This window comes from Myodes glareolus, chromosome 8 (assembly GCF_982192425.1).
Source record: "Myodes glareolus chromosome 8, mMyoGla1.1, whole genome shotgun sequence".
In the NCBI taxonomy this organism is placed as follows: domain Eukaryota; kingdom Metazoa; phylum Chordata; class Mammalia; order Rodentia; family Cricetidae; genus Myodes; species Myodes glareolus.
This window is the reverse complement of record NC_142033.1, coordinates 921741-939791: the sequence shown is the minus strand read 5'-3', so window position 1 is coordinate 939791 and position 18051 is coordinate 921741. Positions and strand designations below refer to the sequence as shown.

The 18051-nt window shown below is 47.2% G+C and overlaps 1 protein-coding gene across 1 annotated transcript in view; it reads right to left on the bottom strand.

Annotated features, from left to right (window-relative positions):
• Positions 1 to 2036: 2036 nt before the first annotated feature.
• Cplx1 (complexin 1) overlaps positions 2037 to 18051 on the bottom strand; it is a 31478-nt gene continuing 15463 nt past the window's right edge. The window contains exons 3-4 of the mRNA XM_048447033.3: positions 9320 to 9495; positions 2037 to 3819 (exon numbers count right to left, since the gene is read on the bottom strand). Of these exons, the coding sequence (XP_048302990.1) occupies positions 3622 to 3819; positions 9320 to 9495 (374 nt within the window). The 3' untranslated portion in view covers positions 2037 to 3621. The remainder of the gene's footprint in view (positions 3820 to 9319; positions 9496 to 18051) is intronic.

Below are 18051 nucleotides of genomic sequence, written 5' to 3'. Positions count from 1 at the left end.
TTCTCTAGGCAACTGCATCTTTCTAGCTTTGATTGGACAGGATCTGCATGTGATCATCTTGGAACCAATCGCGGAGCCCCTCAGTGGAGCGCGGTGATTGGATCAAGCCTCTTCTGTGATTCCCACACTGCATGCTGAGTCCCACCCTCTGCACCTCGCACCCTTCCACCAGTGGCCAGGTTGAACTGGGCTTGGTTATGGGTACCCCTCCTCCACACCTACGGGAGACCTGGCATGTTGTCCCGTTGCCCCTCTGCCCTGGCCCTCTTTCAGAACTGACGTCCTGAGAGCAGTGTCCAAAACGTGTGGACAGGTGGCGCAGACCCAGGAGTCCTTGGCCCTGCTGGTTTCGCGTTGGACAACAGGATTTGTCTAACTGCGGATTAGCAGGGAGAGACAAAATGGTCCTTAATTGCAGGTCATTTTAGTTTTCTGGAATGCCTTGATGGATAGAAAGCTTGTGATTGAAAACAGCTCTGCTTCTCGGTGTTAGAGAGTGGAGCACAAGTCAGAGCAGATATATATCTGCTGGCTGCCAGGGCTAGCTGCCTACAGATGCCAGAGAAAAGCTATAACCAGAGACTGGAGATAAAATCAGCCAAAAGTGTTCAGGATATGTCAACATCCAGAAGGTCCACCTCCAGTGTCTGGGGCGAGGCTGGCAGGTGGGGGCTTTGTAGGAACATCACACCCTACAGCTTCAGGTCAACTTTTCCTTGACCCTGATGCCTATCCCTTAGCTTGGAATACACAGACTCCATGCACACACAAGCACATGCATGGAGAATGCCCACATGACTCCTGCCTCCCATCCTCTTGATCTCTTATGTGTCACTCCTGACAGACGCCACACCGCTCGTGAATCACTAATTACAGTGTCTATTTAACACTTCTCCCATCACTTACACACATGCATATACACACAACAACAAGAGAAGGGACCTCAGTTGTTCCAGGCCCTCGAAGATAATACAACATAATCAACCAGGATCTAACTCATCAATCCTTGGGTGACCAACTGATCAAGTTCTCCATCAGCTAAAACATTCAGGTCACTCTTTAGGTCCAAGAGGAATCCAGACAACTGTGAGGTAGAGCACCAGATGACAGGTGGATTACTAATAGGTGCCCTTATAAAAGTATCCATTCTGGGTGACAGCATTTGGCAAAGCTCCAGAGGCTAGACTCAGAGATCAGGGTCTTAGGTACACCTCCAGGAAAAAGAAGTAATTGCTGCCCCAGCAGATGGGATGTGCCTGGAGGAGGTGGTAGGACTTGGGGTGGGCCTCTTCCTCCAGAGTTAGGAGAGATACTTCTCCTGTACTTGGAGGAGAGCAGGAGAATCACCTAAATCATTCCCACCTTTCCCAGTTTTCTCTTCACCTCCACCCACCCCTGCAAGCAAGAGTGAGATATGTGTAGCCTTTCTGCTCAGACTAGCAGGTTTTTCGGGATGGAATTTCCACCATTGCTGTCTCCTAGCAGAGAGATGCTACAAAAGAGAGGTGAACAAGGGCTCTTTTAGGACAGATGTGGCCACAGCATCTCGGGTTGGGCTAAGCATGGGACAAATTGGGATTGCAGACGCACAGAACGAGGTAGATGGACTACTCTCTGGACTAGAGTCTGATAAAATATGGCAGGACAGAGAGCTGGCAAGTGCTGTGAGTACTTCCAACCGTTCAGCAGAGTTGACAGAGATCTCAAAAGGTATGCTGGCGCTACAGTGAATAGGGACATCACCCTGGGCTGGGCAGGGCAGGGGAACAGAACTATGGAAATCCTAGTGGGCCCAGGCCTGGGAAGCAGTGTAGTTTGTCTTTACCAGAGCCTGCCAGAACTGTGAGGAAGAAACGTTGTGTAAATTGGAGGCTCACCTTGGGCACTGGGGTTCTGAAGGGACAGCTTTGCCCTCTGGAGAATAAGTTGGAGCAGTAAATCTGAGTCAGGACCTAGGGGACACTCTGTATTTGTCCCCAGTGTGAGGGAAGCCTCCCTTCCCCCAGAGAGAATGGAAATCCAAGAAGGAATAGCCACACGGTGTGAAATCACTGTTTATTGGCTGTGATTCCCTCAGAGAGAACATGTGAGGCCTCTGACATGCAGGAGGTGCAGGTACAAGGACAGACAGACAGGTAACACATAGGCTATACTAAGCGCGGCGGCCCGGTGCCCCATGCGCTGAGAACAGGATGCAGGTTTAACTCAAGAGAAGGCCATCTGCTCAGAGCTGGCTTTTCAATTCATGAAAACCAGCCAGAGATGCAGAGAGTGGCCCAGGTGAGCAAGGTATTGTGGGCCGAGCATGCTTCATCTCTTTGGGCAGAGGGCGTTCTGATTAGTATTGCAGTCTAATTGTTATGGCTTCTCTAAAGAGCTATGTAAGGTCATGAAGGTCAATGCCAAGCCACACACCTGGCCCAAAACTCATGGACACTTAATGCAGTTTTAATGTGGACAGGAAGGGTCGGGAAGACCAGGCTGGCCTTTCTGTCAAGATAAAACTTATCAAATACAGACCTCATTTACCTGAGATTCAACATATTATGATGTAAATTAAACAAATATGAAGAACAAAGGCTGCTGGCTGGGCAAAGGGAAGTAGCTGGGTCATATTGCCCTTGGGCCACACACAGAAGAGAACACCACAGCCCGAGCCCAGGGGGTTGCACGTATGGGCCACTGTCAGCCCTTCAAAGGAGGAATAGTGGAGAGGGTGGGACACCAGATCCCGTGGCCCTCTGTCTGTTCTGCACATGGATCCCCAGAGCCCTGGGCTTTTAGGAAGAGGGGCATTTTGAAGGTAGGTGTGTAGTGGTAAAGCCAGGAGTTCCCTAGGAGACTGCCTGCCCTCCATGAAGAGAACAGGAGGTCACCAGGGAGAGATGGGGGATCAGGGAGAGATGGAACTCTGGAAAGTGTGCAATTACAGAGGATGTCTGGGGACTCAAGGTACGTCTGAGACCCACCCACGTCCAATCTATTGCTTTGTTCCCCCTGGCTGTGGCATTCTGAAGAAGCCAAACCTTGCAGAGCAACAGAGAAAGAGACAGCTGGACAAAATGTGCGAGGGCCGCCGGTGAAGACTAGGGTGGTAGCGCACAGACAGGAAGACAGAGCAAATGGTCCAGCAGGTCCAACAAGTCCAGAAACTGGGGCCATGGGCTCAGGGAAGGGCTGGGGCCCCAGGCACCCACGGCTCATTCCCCAAGTCCCACCCCACTATGGCTGTGCTCCTGAGTTTAGGCCCTGACTGGTGGCCACCCACGGAGGGATGGCACCCCAGGGGTGGTCAGGGCTGGCCCTCGGGGCCTGACCTTGGGCAGGCTCAGTGGGAATGGTGAACTCAAGATTAGTAAGGAGGGGTCCAACCACCCAAAGGCAAGGATGCACAGCACAGGGGCCTGAGGGTCACACCCTTGCCTGGTGGGGTCAATGATGGCAGTGCGGGGAGGGGTGGCCAGAGGCTCCCGAGGCGCGAGAGGGACATGGGCAGGATAGATCTAGGACTATGGCTTATTTTTGCAGGGGGGGGCTGCATCTGCTCCCAACATCCCTTGGGGGGGGGGCTCCGAGGGGGTCTGTACAGTGGACAGGGCTCCTGGCGCTGACCCAGGATCATTACTTCTTGAACATGTCCTGCAGTGGCCCAGGCAGGTACTTGATGACAGTGTCCAGGATGCTTTCATCTTCCTCTTCCGGCTCATCCCCACAGCCTGGTGGGATGGCCTTCTTGGGTCGAGTCAGACTGCCTTCTGAGTTGGCTTCCATGGCTGCCTGGGCCTCAGCCTCACGCTCCTCCTTCTTCTTGATGCCATACTGTGAAGGAAAGGGTAGTCAAGCAGGGCTTGCATACTCCCCTCCCCAGTACCCAGCCTGGGTGGCACTAATGCAATACACAGAGAGGCCAGGTCCTTCCTGCACGGAAGAAACCAACCAGGTTTCACAGCTGGGGAAGACTCCAGCTGAGTCCCAGGCCCATCCTATTCACCAGGGCTCCAGAACTGATCCCGTCCAGGTTTTGGAAAACCATACAGAAAATGGGACAACTAAGAGGTGCCCAAATGACACATGGGATAGGAAAGAAAAAAAAGGTCTGGGGGTAGCTGGAGAGATGAACCAGCAGTTATCAGACTTGCTGCTCTTTCGGACTGGGACTTGAGTTTTGGTTCCCAGCACCAGTGTCAGGCGGTTCGTAACTATCTGTAACTTCCGCTCTAAGGAATTTGAAACATCAGCCCCTTCAGGTACCTGCACTCATGTGCACACATCTACAGTGTAGACACACGATCCTACACATAATTAAAAACAATAAAAATAAATATAAAAAATAAAAGAATTTGGGGATACTACAAGGGAGGAACTGTAGCAGGAGGGTGGGGAGAATCACAAAACATACTTTGTTTACAATGGCATCTAATATATTATATGATGATTAAAAAAACAAAAACAAAAAATAAAAGAGGTGCGTGAGATCACAGAGGTAAGAAGAGGCTGCTCGCTCGGGCTCCCTGCTGGAGTCTATCCTGGCACCCCATCCACCCACCCACTGACATAGCACTAATCCTGGCTCTGTTTCCAGCCCCCTTTACTGTGGACCACCCTTCCTGGGAGCTTGAAAGCATGCAAACTCTGCAAACTCATAACTTTGTTTCTCCTGCTCATAAGGGAACACAGACACTCCCGACTTATTTCCCCACCAGCCCCTATCCAAAGAAACGATGTGATCTGTTTCCAGGTGGGGATTCGCCTGGGTGCTCATCTTCTGCTAAAGGCACTTTTGTTCTCCCCTGGTGGATTCTGTGTGGAGGAGGCAACAGTCAAAGTCCGTCAAGTGTCTCTAATAAGAAATAAACGGGGCTCATTTCTGCTTCTTTGGTCATCCCTCAATCCCTTAACAGAACTGAGAACAGAGGCCTTGATGACCAGGTGAAAAAGCATGGCAGAGAATGTCATTTTCCCTAGTGCCTTCCAGTACCAGACAGAGAAGTGATGGGTGTCATCTGGCATGACAGGAAAACAACAGGGGCCCACCCCACATCTTCAGCCTGGCACTGGTCCCACTGCAGGTCACCTACTGGCAGAGCCCCTGTGGTACAGAAGAGGAACATGTGGCTCAGTGTTCTGTGGGGTAGTATGTGAGCCAGAAGAGATGTCTCCAGAAACTAGGTCAGGCCAGAGCAGCTTCCAGCCAGGGGAAGAGCAGAAGGATAGGCCAGGTGGGGTCTATGGGCAACCTGAGAGTCTGAGCTGCCTAAGGCTACTTTTGGGAACAAGTGTGTGATAATTACTGCTATGGTTACTTTTCCTGAAAGCTAGTCTGTCCACTGAGATGCAAGGTCATTCTGAAGCTACAGCCACTTTGAGCTCTATCTCAGGGAAAGTCATAGTTATTCTGCTTGAGAATGCTATCCAGGCTACATCCTAGAACCAGACTCCACTTGTGTGGCCTGTTCTGGTCTTCTGGACTCCATTGATAAATGCCAGGCTAACCCAGGCCAGGTATTCATTACGTCAGGTATCCAAGGACAGGACCACAGGACATGTCAGTCAGGTTTATTAGAAGGCACACCCTGGGCAGCTTCCAGAGCCAGGTGAAGACTGGGGACTCGGTTAAGGGGTAACAGAAGACTTAAGAACTTTAGCCTTAAAGTTAAGAAATTGTTAAGAAAAAGCCTCTAGTGACTCTCAGTGGTAAGAGCCAACGACTCTAGCTGGTATTCACCACACGCCTTTCCCCATCACACAGGCTGAGAGAAGAAGCTCAGCCTGAGTACAGAAGCTTGGAGGCTAAAACATGCCAGCTCTACACCTGGACCTTGTCTCTTTATCAGGAGCAAGGTTCTGGCTCGATAAACGGTTCACTGTGGGTGGATGAAAGCAGGCGCAAATCGGGTAGTACATATGCAAACCTGAAGGTGTGTGTGCAAATCTGGCTGTGGAAATATGAATTGGATGGTAGGTATGCAAATCAAGTTCCTGCTTAGATGACTTCCTAATGGACATAGATGCTTCTCTAGGAAATGCCCCAGCTCTTGAGACACTCCTGAATAGCCATGTTCAGTTTTCTAAACGGGTTATTGGGGGCCTTGCATCATATGGATATGAAATTGGCCCTGTTCTCAGTCTCTTCCCCTCCCCCATCACTGAAAAGCCTTGCAACACCATTCAGCCTATCAATTCCTGACCAGAGGGACACAGCCCAGGGGAAGTTGGGGATCAAGTTTTAGTGAGTAGCAGGGGCTGCCCAGTGAGGGCTGAAAAGTCATACCCAATAGGCAGAATTTACTCCTGTGTGAGCTGGGAACGTGGAGCATCAGCAGCAAAGGCCCAAGAGTCAGAACTAGGGGGCTGGAGAGATGGCTCAGTGGTTAAGAGCACTGACTGCTCTTCCAGAGGACCCGGGGTTTATTTCCCAGCACCCACATGGTAGCTCACAACTGCCTGAAGATCCAGTGGCAGGGGATCGGACACCTTCACACTAATGCACATTTAAAAAAAAGAAAAAAAGAGTCGGAACTACTAGGTACCTGGGCGGTGGTGGCGCAGACCTTTAATTCCAGCATTCGGAGGCAGAGGCAGGCAGGCGGGTCTCTGTGAGTTCGAGGTCAGCCTGGTCTACAAGAGCTAGTTTCAGGACAGGCCCCAAAGCTACAGAGAAACCCTGTCTCAAAAACGAAACAAAACAACAAGGAAAGAATTATTAGAGTCTGGGGTGGCCAAGCAGTGATCAGCAGCAGGGTGTCGGGAGCATGCTCTGTCCAGTACAGGCTGAGATTGGATGGGGCCCAGAGCATCTGGACATGCCTGGGGCTTTGCCCTCTACAACTTTACCCTTGGGTCTGTCCTTCCCATGGGGTTCATTTGAATGTTCTCCATTTCTTCTTCATAATTAGTCTGGCACAGGCTGTGGAAACTTTCTGAAGTAGTAGTTCTCAGCCTTCCTAATGCTGCAACCCTTTCATACGGTCCCTCACGTTGTGGTGACCCCCCCACCATAAAATTATTTTCATTACTACTTCAGAAATAATCCTGCTACTGCTATGTACCACAATGTAAATATCTGTGGTTTCTGATGGTCTTGGGTGACCTTTGTGAAAGGGTCATTCTATCCTCAAAGGGTCAGGACTGACAGGTTGAGAACTGCTGTTCTGAAGAATGAATTTCTCCACAATTTCCAGGAAAATGTATGGAAGCAGAGATGTGAAGAAGGTACCCTGTAGGATCTTCCTTGAGTTCCATTTTTTTTTTTAAATACTGAGAGGTCAAAGTCTTTGTGGGTGGTATGATATCTGGTAGGGACTCCTAGGGGAACTGAGCCAGGCACAGGACTCCCCTGAAACCAAAACCCAGCCCCACCCTTGGTCTTTCCAGAGCCTCTGCACACCTAGGCATCTAGCACAGCACCCTACTCCAAACTCGCTCTGTCCTGCCTGGATAGCTACTCCCTCTAGGCTCTACCTAGGGAGGGACCTCTGTGACTCTCAGCTCTCTCTTGCTTCTCTGTCCTTCCCTCTAAACTGTTTCCCTCTCAGAATCACTGTATCTGTCTAACTCTCCATCTCTCTGTTTCTCATGTTCACCCTCATCCTTTCATATTACAGTTAATTTAGGGGTCTGCCACCACGTCACTCACATGGTCAACAGCACATCTTGCTAACCACGGTAATAATTCACTGACTGTGGAAGGTAAGGTCAAAGCAAAATGAGCAAGAACTTTCTACAGGGCTTGAGGAAACTGTCCAGTAACTGTGCTCCGAGGCAGGGGCATGGTCAAGACCCCATAAACAGCATTCTGCACCAAGTGTGGGATAAGGGTATATTAGGATCTCGAGGGCAGAACACCAGTGGAGAGGAGAGGCCAGCCTCCCATTTGACCCTTTGGGAGATGAAAGACCCAATTTATCCAGCTACCTAAAGACCATCTCTCTTTATCTGCCTTAGGAGATACAGGTTTCCTTTCCCATGAATCCCGAAGATCTACCCCAACCACTGACATATCAACAGAGAACTTGATGTGAATGCACAGGCAGGAAAGGGGTCTAGAACCTGGGCTGTCCACTCTCCAGCCTAGCATCTCATCAAGTCAAGGACTGGAGGATTATGTGACCCACTCCCTGCTTCTTACCCACCCAAGTCTGCTGAGCTACCCTACAAAGTAAGGAAGGATCTAGATGACGTGTTTATTCTCACGGCCTCTCTGCTGTGCGGGCAATCACTGTCTCCACTGTGCACTTGGTTTGTGAGCAGAGGTCATACAATGTCTACCATGCTCTGCCCTCCCCAGTACCTAAAGGCACAGGACAAGAGCAGGGCTTTGCTGCAGCCTCCCACCTGACTGCTAGTATCAGTTGCACACTGATAAGCAGGCAACCACTTCTTCAGGATTCTGTCCAGCCTTCACTACCCTACTCGCTACAGTAAGGATTGGAGGAGGAGTGGGCACAGGCCATCCTCTTGAAAGATGTAGCTATACGCGGGTCTCAATTCAGGATTCCACATGGGGCCTCAGTTTTTCTACCATGAATAGGCACAATGCTTTCTGGCTACCCCATCCATAGGAGACAGTCACTAGAGTGAATGAGAACAGGCAGGTTACCACCCATCCACCATGTATGAGTCTAGGAATCAAAGGTAAAGAGGACCGTCTGGCCCTGATCTTCGTGACCCACCAAGACTTCATGCTCAGTTAATCTCTATTCTCTCAGAGCCTTTTTTCTGGGCAGGGATCAAAACTCCAGGGAAGCAACCAGTCCTGACATGAGGAGTAGAACAGGGCAGCCCTCAGAACGACCTCCATCCAGATGTGAAAATGTGTAGTTCCACAGCGGTTCGTTTCCAAAGATTAGATTTTGACCCCTGAATAAGGAGTAAAAGGGGGGTGTTAGGCATTGCCAAATGAGGTTACTGCTTCTAGTGGGGTCACTACCTGCAGCTCTCCTCCCTGTGTGGAGCTGCGGATCCCTGGCCTCTTGACTTTCTTAGACCCTTTGCCCGCTGGAGTGAACTAAGCAAAACGCCTGTGCCTGCAGCTGCTCTGAGTACGGAGACCTTGCTTGCAGCTGCTCTGAGCCTGATGAGCCTGTAGCTGAAAGAGCCCAGAGCTGGGCGTGGCTAAGGATCCCTATATAAGCTCCTTCTGAGCACAATAAAGTTTGGTGTTCTTGTATCAAGGATGACCCGTGTCCGTGTCTGTCTCTGTTATTGTGTTTTTAAGTCTCCAGCTTAGTTCTCAGCTAGTGTACCGTCTTGTAGTGACACGGGCGCTACAGGACTGACCGTTCGACTTTTTACATCCCTGCACGCATCAGTTGCCCACCTTGTCTCGGATGCCCTGCCGCATGACCTCACGTTCCGCCTCCATCTTGGCGTACTTTGCCTTGCGTTCCTCCTCTGCCTGCCGCAGCGCCTCCTGCCGTTCCTCCTCCTTCTTGGCAGCATCAGGGTCCTTCTCCTCATCACCCCCAAGCATCTTCCCCATGTCCTTGGTGGCCCCTAGGAACAAAAGCAGAGGTCAGGCAGTAGCATTCAGCGTTCCCAGTCCCTTCTGCCAGCCATGGGTCCAGTGGTGCCCATCCCTTGAGGGAAACAGTGGATGTTCTGGCTGTGTGCTTACTTGTAGATATACGTGCAAGTAGTTGTGTTATAGTTGTGTGCTCCTATGCTTATCTGTGTATCATTTTATCAGTGAACAACCATGTTACTACATATGTGTGCTTAGGTGCACTGATATGTCTGCTCATCCATGTGCCTCTGAGAGGCAGGTGTATGAAATCCCTGAGGCTTGTGTCTGGCAGAGGATTTGGCTCTGGAAGGTGGTAGAAGGAAAATCCAGATGTGCAGATACACAGATGATGAATAGTCAAGGAACAGATGTCTGGTGGGCAATATTGGTCACTAAAGTAGGCAACAGGCACTCGCCGATGACCCAGGCTGCAGGCACTGCCTGTCTTTATCACCAAGACCCTAATTGCCCCTACGCTAGGCACCAATCTTCTCATGAGCTCCTGAGTCACAGGCCCTACAGAAACCACCCCAAATGCCCTTACATCTTAGCCCAGAGGACAGAGGCTGTAATTACATACTAAAGCTTGACCCAATGAGCAATCCTAAGCCCAATTGCACCCAGACACCATGTCACCCAGGATGGGGCACTGGCAAGCCCCACAAGATCTCAGCATGGGTTCTGGTTCACTGGTTTTGTGTCTCTGGAGCACCTGCAACCCTATTACCATGACAAGCAAGAGCAAAGTCAAGTCAGATGTCCTCTTTTCTCTGCATGATGGCCTTGAATGTTTTGATTGCCTGAAACTCTACCACAGGTGATAGGGTGTGGAGAGACTAAGGACGCACTGTTGCTGCTGTCAAGGTGGAGACAGAGAATCAACTTGAAACAGACACTTGCTAACAGAACAGAACTGATCTTAAATCTTTTTTTTTTTTTTTTTTGGATTTTCGAGACAGGGTTTCTCCGTAGCTTTTGGTTCATGTCCTGGAACTAGTACTTGTAGACCAGGCTGGCCTCGAACTCACAGAGATCTGCCTGCCTCTGCCTCCCAAGTGCTGGGATTAAAGGCGTGCACCACCACTGCCCTGCCAGATCTTGAATCTTACTGAAAATTATGAGCTTCTTGGTCAGTTCTCAGCTGCATCTAGAAGCTTACAAAGGAGATTCTGGGTCAGTGACTCAAGGGAAGTTGTTGGGTCGTGAAGAAATCTTCCAACAGTTTTCCAGGTAACTCACTTCCCTTGAGTCACCACCTCTAGCACTGCTGTCTCTGGCAGGTGTTGGGGCAGGCAAGGACAAACCTTGCAATCCTGATTGCCTGCGTGTAAATTTTATTCTCTACTAGAACAAGCTAATTTACACTTAAGTGAGAGAAACCCATAATTATTTCTCCCTCCGAGAAGGTGCTGGCATTCTAAAGCAGTAACCGAATCCGGTGTCTATTCCTAGAGCCGTGGTTCTCAACCTGTGGGTCACAACCCCTTTGGGGGCGGGTCAATCGACCATCAGAAAACACAGATATTTACATACAGTTCATAATAGTAGCAAAATTACAGTTATGAAGTAGTAATGAAGATGTTATTGTTGGGGGTCAGCATAACATGGGAATTGTTATGTTCTGAAGGATCAGAGCTATAGGAAGGCTGAGAACCACTGTCCTAGAGAAGATGAACAGTGACTGGAGTGTGACCGTGGGGGCAGTGTGGCTTGTGGCTGCCTATTGAAGGCCCATCCTGCATCCCACCCTTCACATAGACTGCAATCTCCATTTTACTGAATGCCAGCTATGTGCTACTATGGATCTGTATGTCTGTTGGGCCTTCCCTGAACCTTCCTATATGCCAGGGATTTCTGCTTGGGCTGGCTCTGGGTTCTGAAGGAAGATCTACTTTTGTTATGGGAATTCTGAGTCTTCAGACTGTGGAGGCAGCTCTGGAAGGCAGGGTGACCCCGGGTTGTGGTGCACACACACAGTGACATGCACAAATCCATATTGACAAATGAATGTGTGCACACACATACGTGGATGAAAAATGTCTTAACAGATCTTTTACCAAGAAACTTATATATGTGGCAAATAAGTATGTAGAAATGTATGATTGGCTGTTAGAAATAATGCTTAGTCACAGGAATTCCAGATCAAGTCACCATAAGTAGAGATTGACTATAGAAGTGCTGGATGCGATGTACAAACAGCAACACATACTGGTGGGATGCAGAGGATACAGGAGCTGAAGGACAGGGGGTCAATGCCAGTTTGTTCTTTCTCTGCCTTTCTCCCCCAGTGCTTGGAATTGAACTTAGGACCTCACGCATACTAGACAAGCACTCTGCCATGGAACTATTAGGGGTTTTGTTTTGTTTTGGTTTTTCGAGACAGGGTTTCTCTGTAGCTTTGGAGCCTGTCCTGGAACTAGCTCTTGTAGACCAGGTTGGCCTCGAACTCACAGAGATCCACCTGCCTCAGCCTCCCAAGTGCTGAGATTAAAGGCATGTGCCACCACTGCCTGGCTTAGTTTCTTACAGTGTTAAATACACCTATAATGTGATTCAAAAAGTATAGTCCCAAGTATTTATCTAACAGATATAAAACTTAAGGTCACATGAATTCTGGGACAAAAGTTATAGCAGTTTTAGATTATACTAAATCTAATCTAATCTAATCTAGATCAGCAGGCAAATGGACAAGTAAACCACGGAACGTGCAGGTGAGGGATAAAGTACCACTTGGCAATGAAAAGAAGTTTGACACACCCAATAGCTTGAAAGAAGCTCAGACTCTTTGGTGCTGAGTGAAAAAAGCCAGAAAAGAATTATATGACTTTTATTTAAGTAAATATAAGTGTTGACTGATCTATAATGAGAAGCAGCTTTGGGATTCTCTGGGGATGGCAACAGCCTTAGACCTATGGAAGCTGGTTGAGTAGTATTTGTACTTTCTAAACACCAGAGACGCCACAACTCTAATGAGTATTCAATCTCAAATTACTAAAACTAGAGGTGGTAGAGACAAGGTTTCTTGGTCCTGATCTAGTCAAACTACAAGTTCTAAACAGAGGGCCAAACCGCAGAGGTTATAGTCCCAGAGGTTCAAATATTAGAAATAGACCTGTAGTTTGCCTTTCTGCTGAAGCAGACATTAAAACTGAAGGCATAAAAGCTTGAAAACGGTGGAAAGCAGACACCCTGCAGTTGTTCTCGGGTTTTAGGGAGTCACAAGACCATGCACGCACCTGGTCACGTTTACACAGGGCATCAGCACATCCCCCAGAAGCTGCAGAGAAAGTCTGGACACTTTCAATATAGACAAAGGGATTTTTATTTCCCCACATCTTCACCCCATGATTTGATTAACCTAATCTAACAGACTATGTGTCTAAAAATAAAGTCTATGACTAAAGCTGTTCTGGACGAATAATTGCAACCTTTAATCACAAAGAAGGAAAATCAAAGTGGAGGGGCTTCATAATCATTCTAAGAAATAAAAAAAAATTAATCCTACCCAAGTAGTGATGGCACACACCTTTATTCCCAGCATTCAGTAGGCAGAGACAGGTGGCTCTCTGAGTTTGGGGCCAGCCTGGTCTACAGAGTGAGTTCCAGAACAGCCATGGCTACACAGAGAAACCTTGACTTGAAAAGTTAAAAAAAAAAAATCCAATGTAACATTGGGAGAGAGGATCTGTAGAGAGAATCAGAACTGATATGGAAAGAGAACGTACTTCTATTACTATAAAGTGTGACAGTTGCGTTGCTGTTCACTAACACAGCTTTGGAGGCTCAGTTTCATGAGAAAAATAAATAAGACACAGTAGTCTCTGTCTCTCCACTTCTCTTGATGTTGATGTCATTAGGATGTTCTAGCAAAAACTGACCAGAACTAACTATATAGAAGGGATGTCATTTTACCTAAAGTCAATAGTTTTGCCCCCAAACTATCCATGCCAATCGAACACACGTGAGGGAGAATTTGCATTTACAATTATGGAAATAAACCGCATTTTACAAAGAAATCTACAGAAGCTTAAGGTCTTTTAAAATTATTTATTTTTATTTCATGTGCATCCATGTTTTTCCTGCAGATATGTCTGTGAAGGTGTCAGATTCCCCTGACACTGGAGTTACAGACAGTTGTGAGCAGCCATGTGGGTGTTGGGAATTGAACCTGGGTCCTCTGGAAGAGTAGCCAGTGCTCTTAACCACTGAGCCATCTCTCCAGCCCCAAGCTTAGGACTTTTTAAAGACATACCAGCTCCCTGCTGGACAAGCTTACTGTGAAGATGGTGACGCCATTGTGGTATGCAACTGTATGCTGCCTGGATTGAATCTGTGACTTAAACTTTGAGGTATCTTAAAATTCTTGATAAATTTAAGGTTCTTATGTTTAAGGACAGAATGAATGTCTGAAAAACGAAAATACAAAGCCTGAAACAGTGAAGCATACCCGACCCGCAATCTTAGAACTTGAGAGGTGGAGGCAGGAGTTTCATGAATTCAAGGCCAATATTAACTAAATAGCAAGTTACCTGAGCTATATGAGACCCTGGACCAAAGCAAATCAAAACAAAACAAGAAGGAGACCAATAAAGTAACAGACAGTTCCAAAGTGGTCATGTTGTAGATGTTTTAAGTGTCATCATGTCCACTGCTGGGGATGGTGCACAGTTAGTTCTTGGAGAAAGAGGGTTAGTGCAGAACCTTGGGAAAGCAGTCAGACATTGTTCTGCACATCCTCCTACCTAGCCCTCTCACTCCCATCATCTGTCATAAATGGTCCTTTGTTGGACATGGGTCTATCCCAACACAAGGCTAGAGATAAGGGATGTCCTGGGCATATGGCCATATGACTAGGGAACTCTGGGGCTATAGTACACTTGGAGATGTGGAAGACCTAGGAGGGGACCATCATATCCTAGATGAGGTTGAGAGGCTGCCCAATGCAGTATAATAGGTCCGCTATGTGAAGAAAAGTGTGTCACAGACTCCGTTTTTGGAAAGCAAAGACAAAACTTGATGGGTAACCAGGCATAGAGGTGCATGCCTTTAATCCCAGCATTTAGGAAGCAGAGACAGGAGAATATCTGTGAAATTGAGGCCAGCCTGGTCTACAAAGTGAGTTCCAGGACAGCTACACAGAGAAACCCTGTCTTGAAAAACCACACACACCCCAAAACCAAAAACATGATGGGCAAAGATACCCATGATCTCACAGTTCTTTGAGGATCAAAAATTACCAGGGACTGCATGTCATCCCCCTGTTAATCTTCAGCCCTGGAAAGCTCTGGGGATTGTTCACTAAGATCCACCAAATGCCAGTCTCCACTATACTGAGATACCACACACCATACATTAGGACAGGTATTATAAAAAACAGAAAACAGGAAGTATTGGTAAAAATGTGGGGAAAGTGAAACCTTGGGCTGGGAATGTATAGTGGTTCAGCCTGTGGAAGACAGTTTGGTTGGTCCTCAAAAGGCTAAGCATTGGGCCTGAACAGATAGCTTAATACTTAGGAGCACTGGTTGCTCTTGCAGAGGACCTGGGTTCCCAGCACCCACATGGCAGCTCACAACTGCCTGTAGCTTCAGTTCCATGGTATCCAGTGCTCTCTTCTGGTCTCCAAGGGCATTGAACACGCACGCACGCACACACACACACACACACACACAGAGAGAGAGAGAGAGAGAGAGAGACAAACACAGACACACATACACACATATGTAATATAAAGATCAAATACAGAATTACCATATGATCCAGTAATTCTGAGTACATACATAAACATGTTGAAAACATGAATTCAAACAGATATTTGTCCACCACATTCTAGTCTGAGCAGCATCATTCGTAAGAGCTAGGAGGCAAAGCAGCAAGCATCAGTCCACAGGTGAATGGAGAAAGGAAAAAAATGTGTCTGTCTCTACTTTACATATTGCTCAATCTTAAAAGGGAAGAAAGTTTTGACACAAGGCAGTATCATCTGGAGGCATTATACTGAGCTAAATGCACCAGTCACAAAGGATAGTTGCTGTGAAGGACTCAGAGGACTCAGATCCATGGAGCAGAAAAAAGAAAGTAGTTTGTGGGCTGGGAGACACAGATAAGGAGCTAAGTGTTTTCCTGGGACAATTTCAGTTTGGAAAGATGAGACCATTCCAGAAGTAGAAGTGAATGGCTGAACAATAGTGTCACACGTTTAACACCATTGCTTTGTGTGCCTAAATTGATTAAAATAGTGAAACTCATATGTATTATCACAATAGAAAGAGAAGTATAATTCTAAATTACTTATAATTCCATCTCCCTGGTAGATTTCCCAAAGCATACATGAAGCTTGGACCAATCTGGTCAAAGCATGACTGGTAATGACATCACCTGTGCAATGAGGCCTTGCAAATGTGACTTCCCTAGCAGCAGATGGGTTGTGGATATTAGAATATAGTCACTGCCAACATGGGAGCTAGAGGTAATGAGGTCATGCTATAGGCCTAGAAAGCAGCTGGTTTGCAAACTCCCAAACATGGTTCCTGAACCTATTAGAGCTTGAAGGATGAGATGTGCCTCTACCTCAGTCCTCCACAGTAAAGAGAACAAGCAGAAACAGAAAGGAAATTAAAATGACCACACAGGTGCTGTGCAAGTATAGTGTGAAGACCTGAGTTTGGATCCTGAGTTTAGCACCATTGTAATAAAAAGCATGAGAGAGGTGGAGACAACAGGAGGATTGTTCGGATCTGCTGGAAGTCAGCCCAGCTCCAGATACAGTGAGAGCTGCTGTTTTAAAGGACTAAAGTGGCAATCATATAGCTGAACACTCAGCATCCTTCTTTGGTCTTGTCACACATATATACACTGACACACACACACAGTAATAAACAAATAATACACTGTATTTTCTATCCTCATACATGGGGAAATCTTAAATGAAATTCACACCTCAAAGTATACTTATTACAAAAAGCTGAGAATAATGTCTAGGAATTCACAGATGGAATCTTTCAAACATTTAAGAAACAGATAATTCCCATGGTATTTAGAATGTTCCTGGAAAAAATAAGGAAAGTCTCTGGGTTATTTTTATTAAATTACTGTAAAAGCAATGCCAAGCGTCATGTTGAAAGAAAGGGATGAATGGAAGGATGGGAAGAATGGAGAGAGGGGGACAGAAGGGAAGGAGGGAGGGAGGGAGGGAGGGAGGGAGGGAGGGAGGGAGGGAGGAAGGGACAGTGCACTACAGCTTCCAAACGACTAGGAACCAGCACATGGACCAGAGTAGTATCAGTCAAAGGGAAATTGGCATCTGCCATTTTCTAAGGAAACTTATAGGAAAGCACAGCTTAAGTTCAGTGAATTTCATTTGCAGAAGGTAAAGATGCCCCAGCATCAAAACATCAGTCATGATCAGATGTCACCCAGAGCCACAGTGACCATTGTGCACCTGGGTCATAAGGTGCTGTTCTGAGTATTTGTGTATCCCAGAACATTTCTGTTTCTTTCCTCCATAAACCAATCAGTTCCTGTGTTCCTGGGGTAGCTATAACTTTCACCTCCTTAGAGAGGGCCTAGAACAATAGGAACTTGCACCGTATCTGACTACTGGCCTGCCTCCTTCATCTTGCTTTGCACACGTGGCGAAGGTAGAGTCTACGCACATAGTCGCTACATGACCATGGCAAAACAAACAAACAAATACAGAAACAAAAAAATGCAAATGTGCCCTGCCACATTGAACCCACTGTTGAAGTACAATGAGGGCTTATTAGTACATATAAATCTGCCAGGTGGTGGTGGTACACGTCTTTAATCCCAGCACCTGGGAGGCAGAGGCAGACAGATCTCTGTGAGTTCGAGGCCAGCTTGGTCTACAAGAGCTAGCTCCAGGACAGGCACCAAAGCTACACAGAGAAGCCTTGTCTCAAAAAAAAAATCTATCTATCTATGAAGCCAAAGACAGGCTTCTGGTAGCCTAGTGCCCACCCAAGCACCCAGATGACCTCATCATCTTTCCCACAGAAGCTGTTTTGTGTTCTCTGGAATTTTAGATCAGCAGGGTCCAACAGTATATAATAGGAGGCTGTCCTGGCTGCTAAGTACCAGGTTTCTATGTGGATAGCTTACTGTAGGATCTCACTGTGGAATAGCTTGTCCATTCATGGCCTGCTGGTCATATCAAGAACTGCTCTGGGCCTTAGAGACAAGCCTATGTACTGGTCACTTACCCAGGTACATCCTGAGAGTGATTGACAAACTGTTCAGCAAATGTAGATTCCACTTGGGAGAAATGGTCAGATCCTGCTAAGGTAGTTACATCCTTTACTTGCGAACCTATATAGTTCAATACTGGCTTGGTGGCCCTTTTGATTGTAGCCAATCCTATGGGTGACAGGTAGTACCTTACTATAACTTCTATTTGTATTTCACTTGTGATTAATGATTTCAAGCATTATTCATATACTTGTTGGTCATTTCTGTGTTTGTTTTGGGTGACTATCAATTCAAAGTCTTCCTTCTTCTCTTGCTCCTTCCTTCCTTGTTTGTTTGTT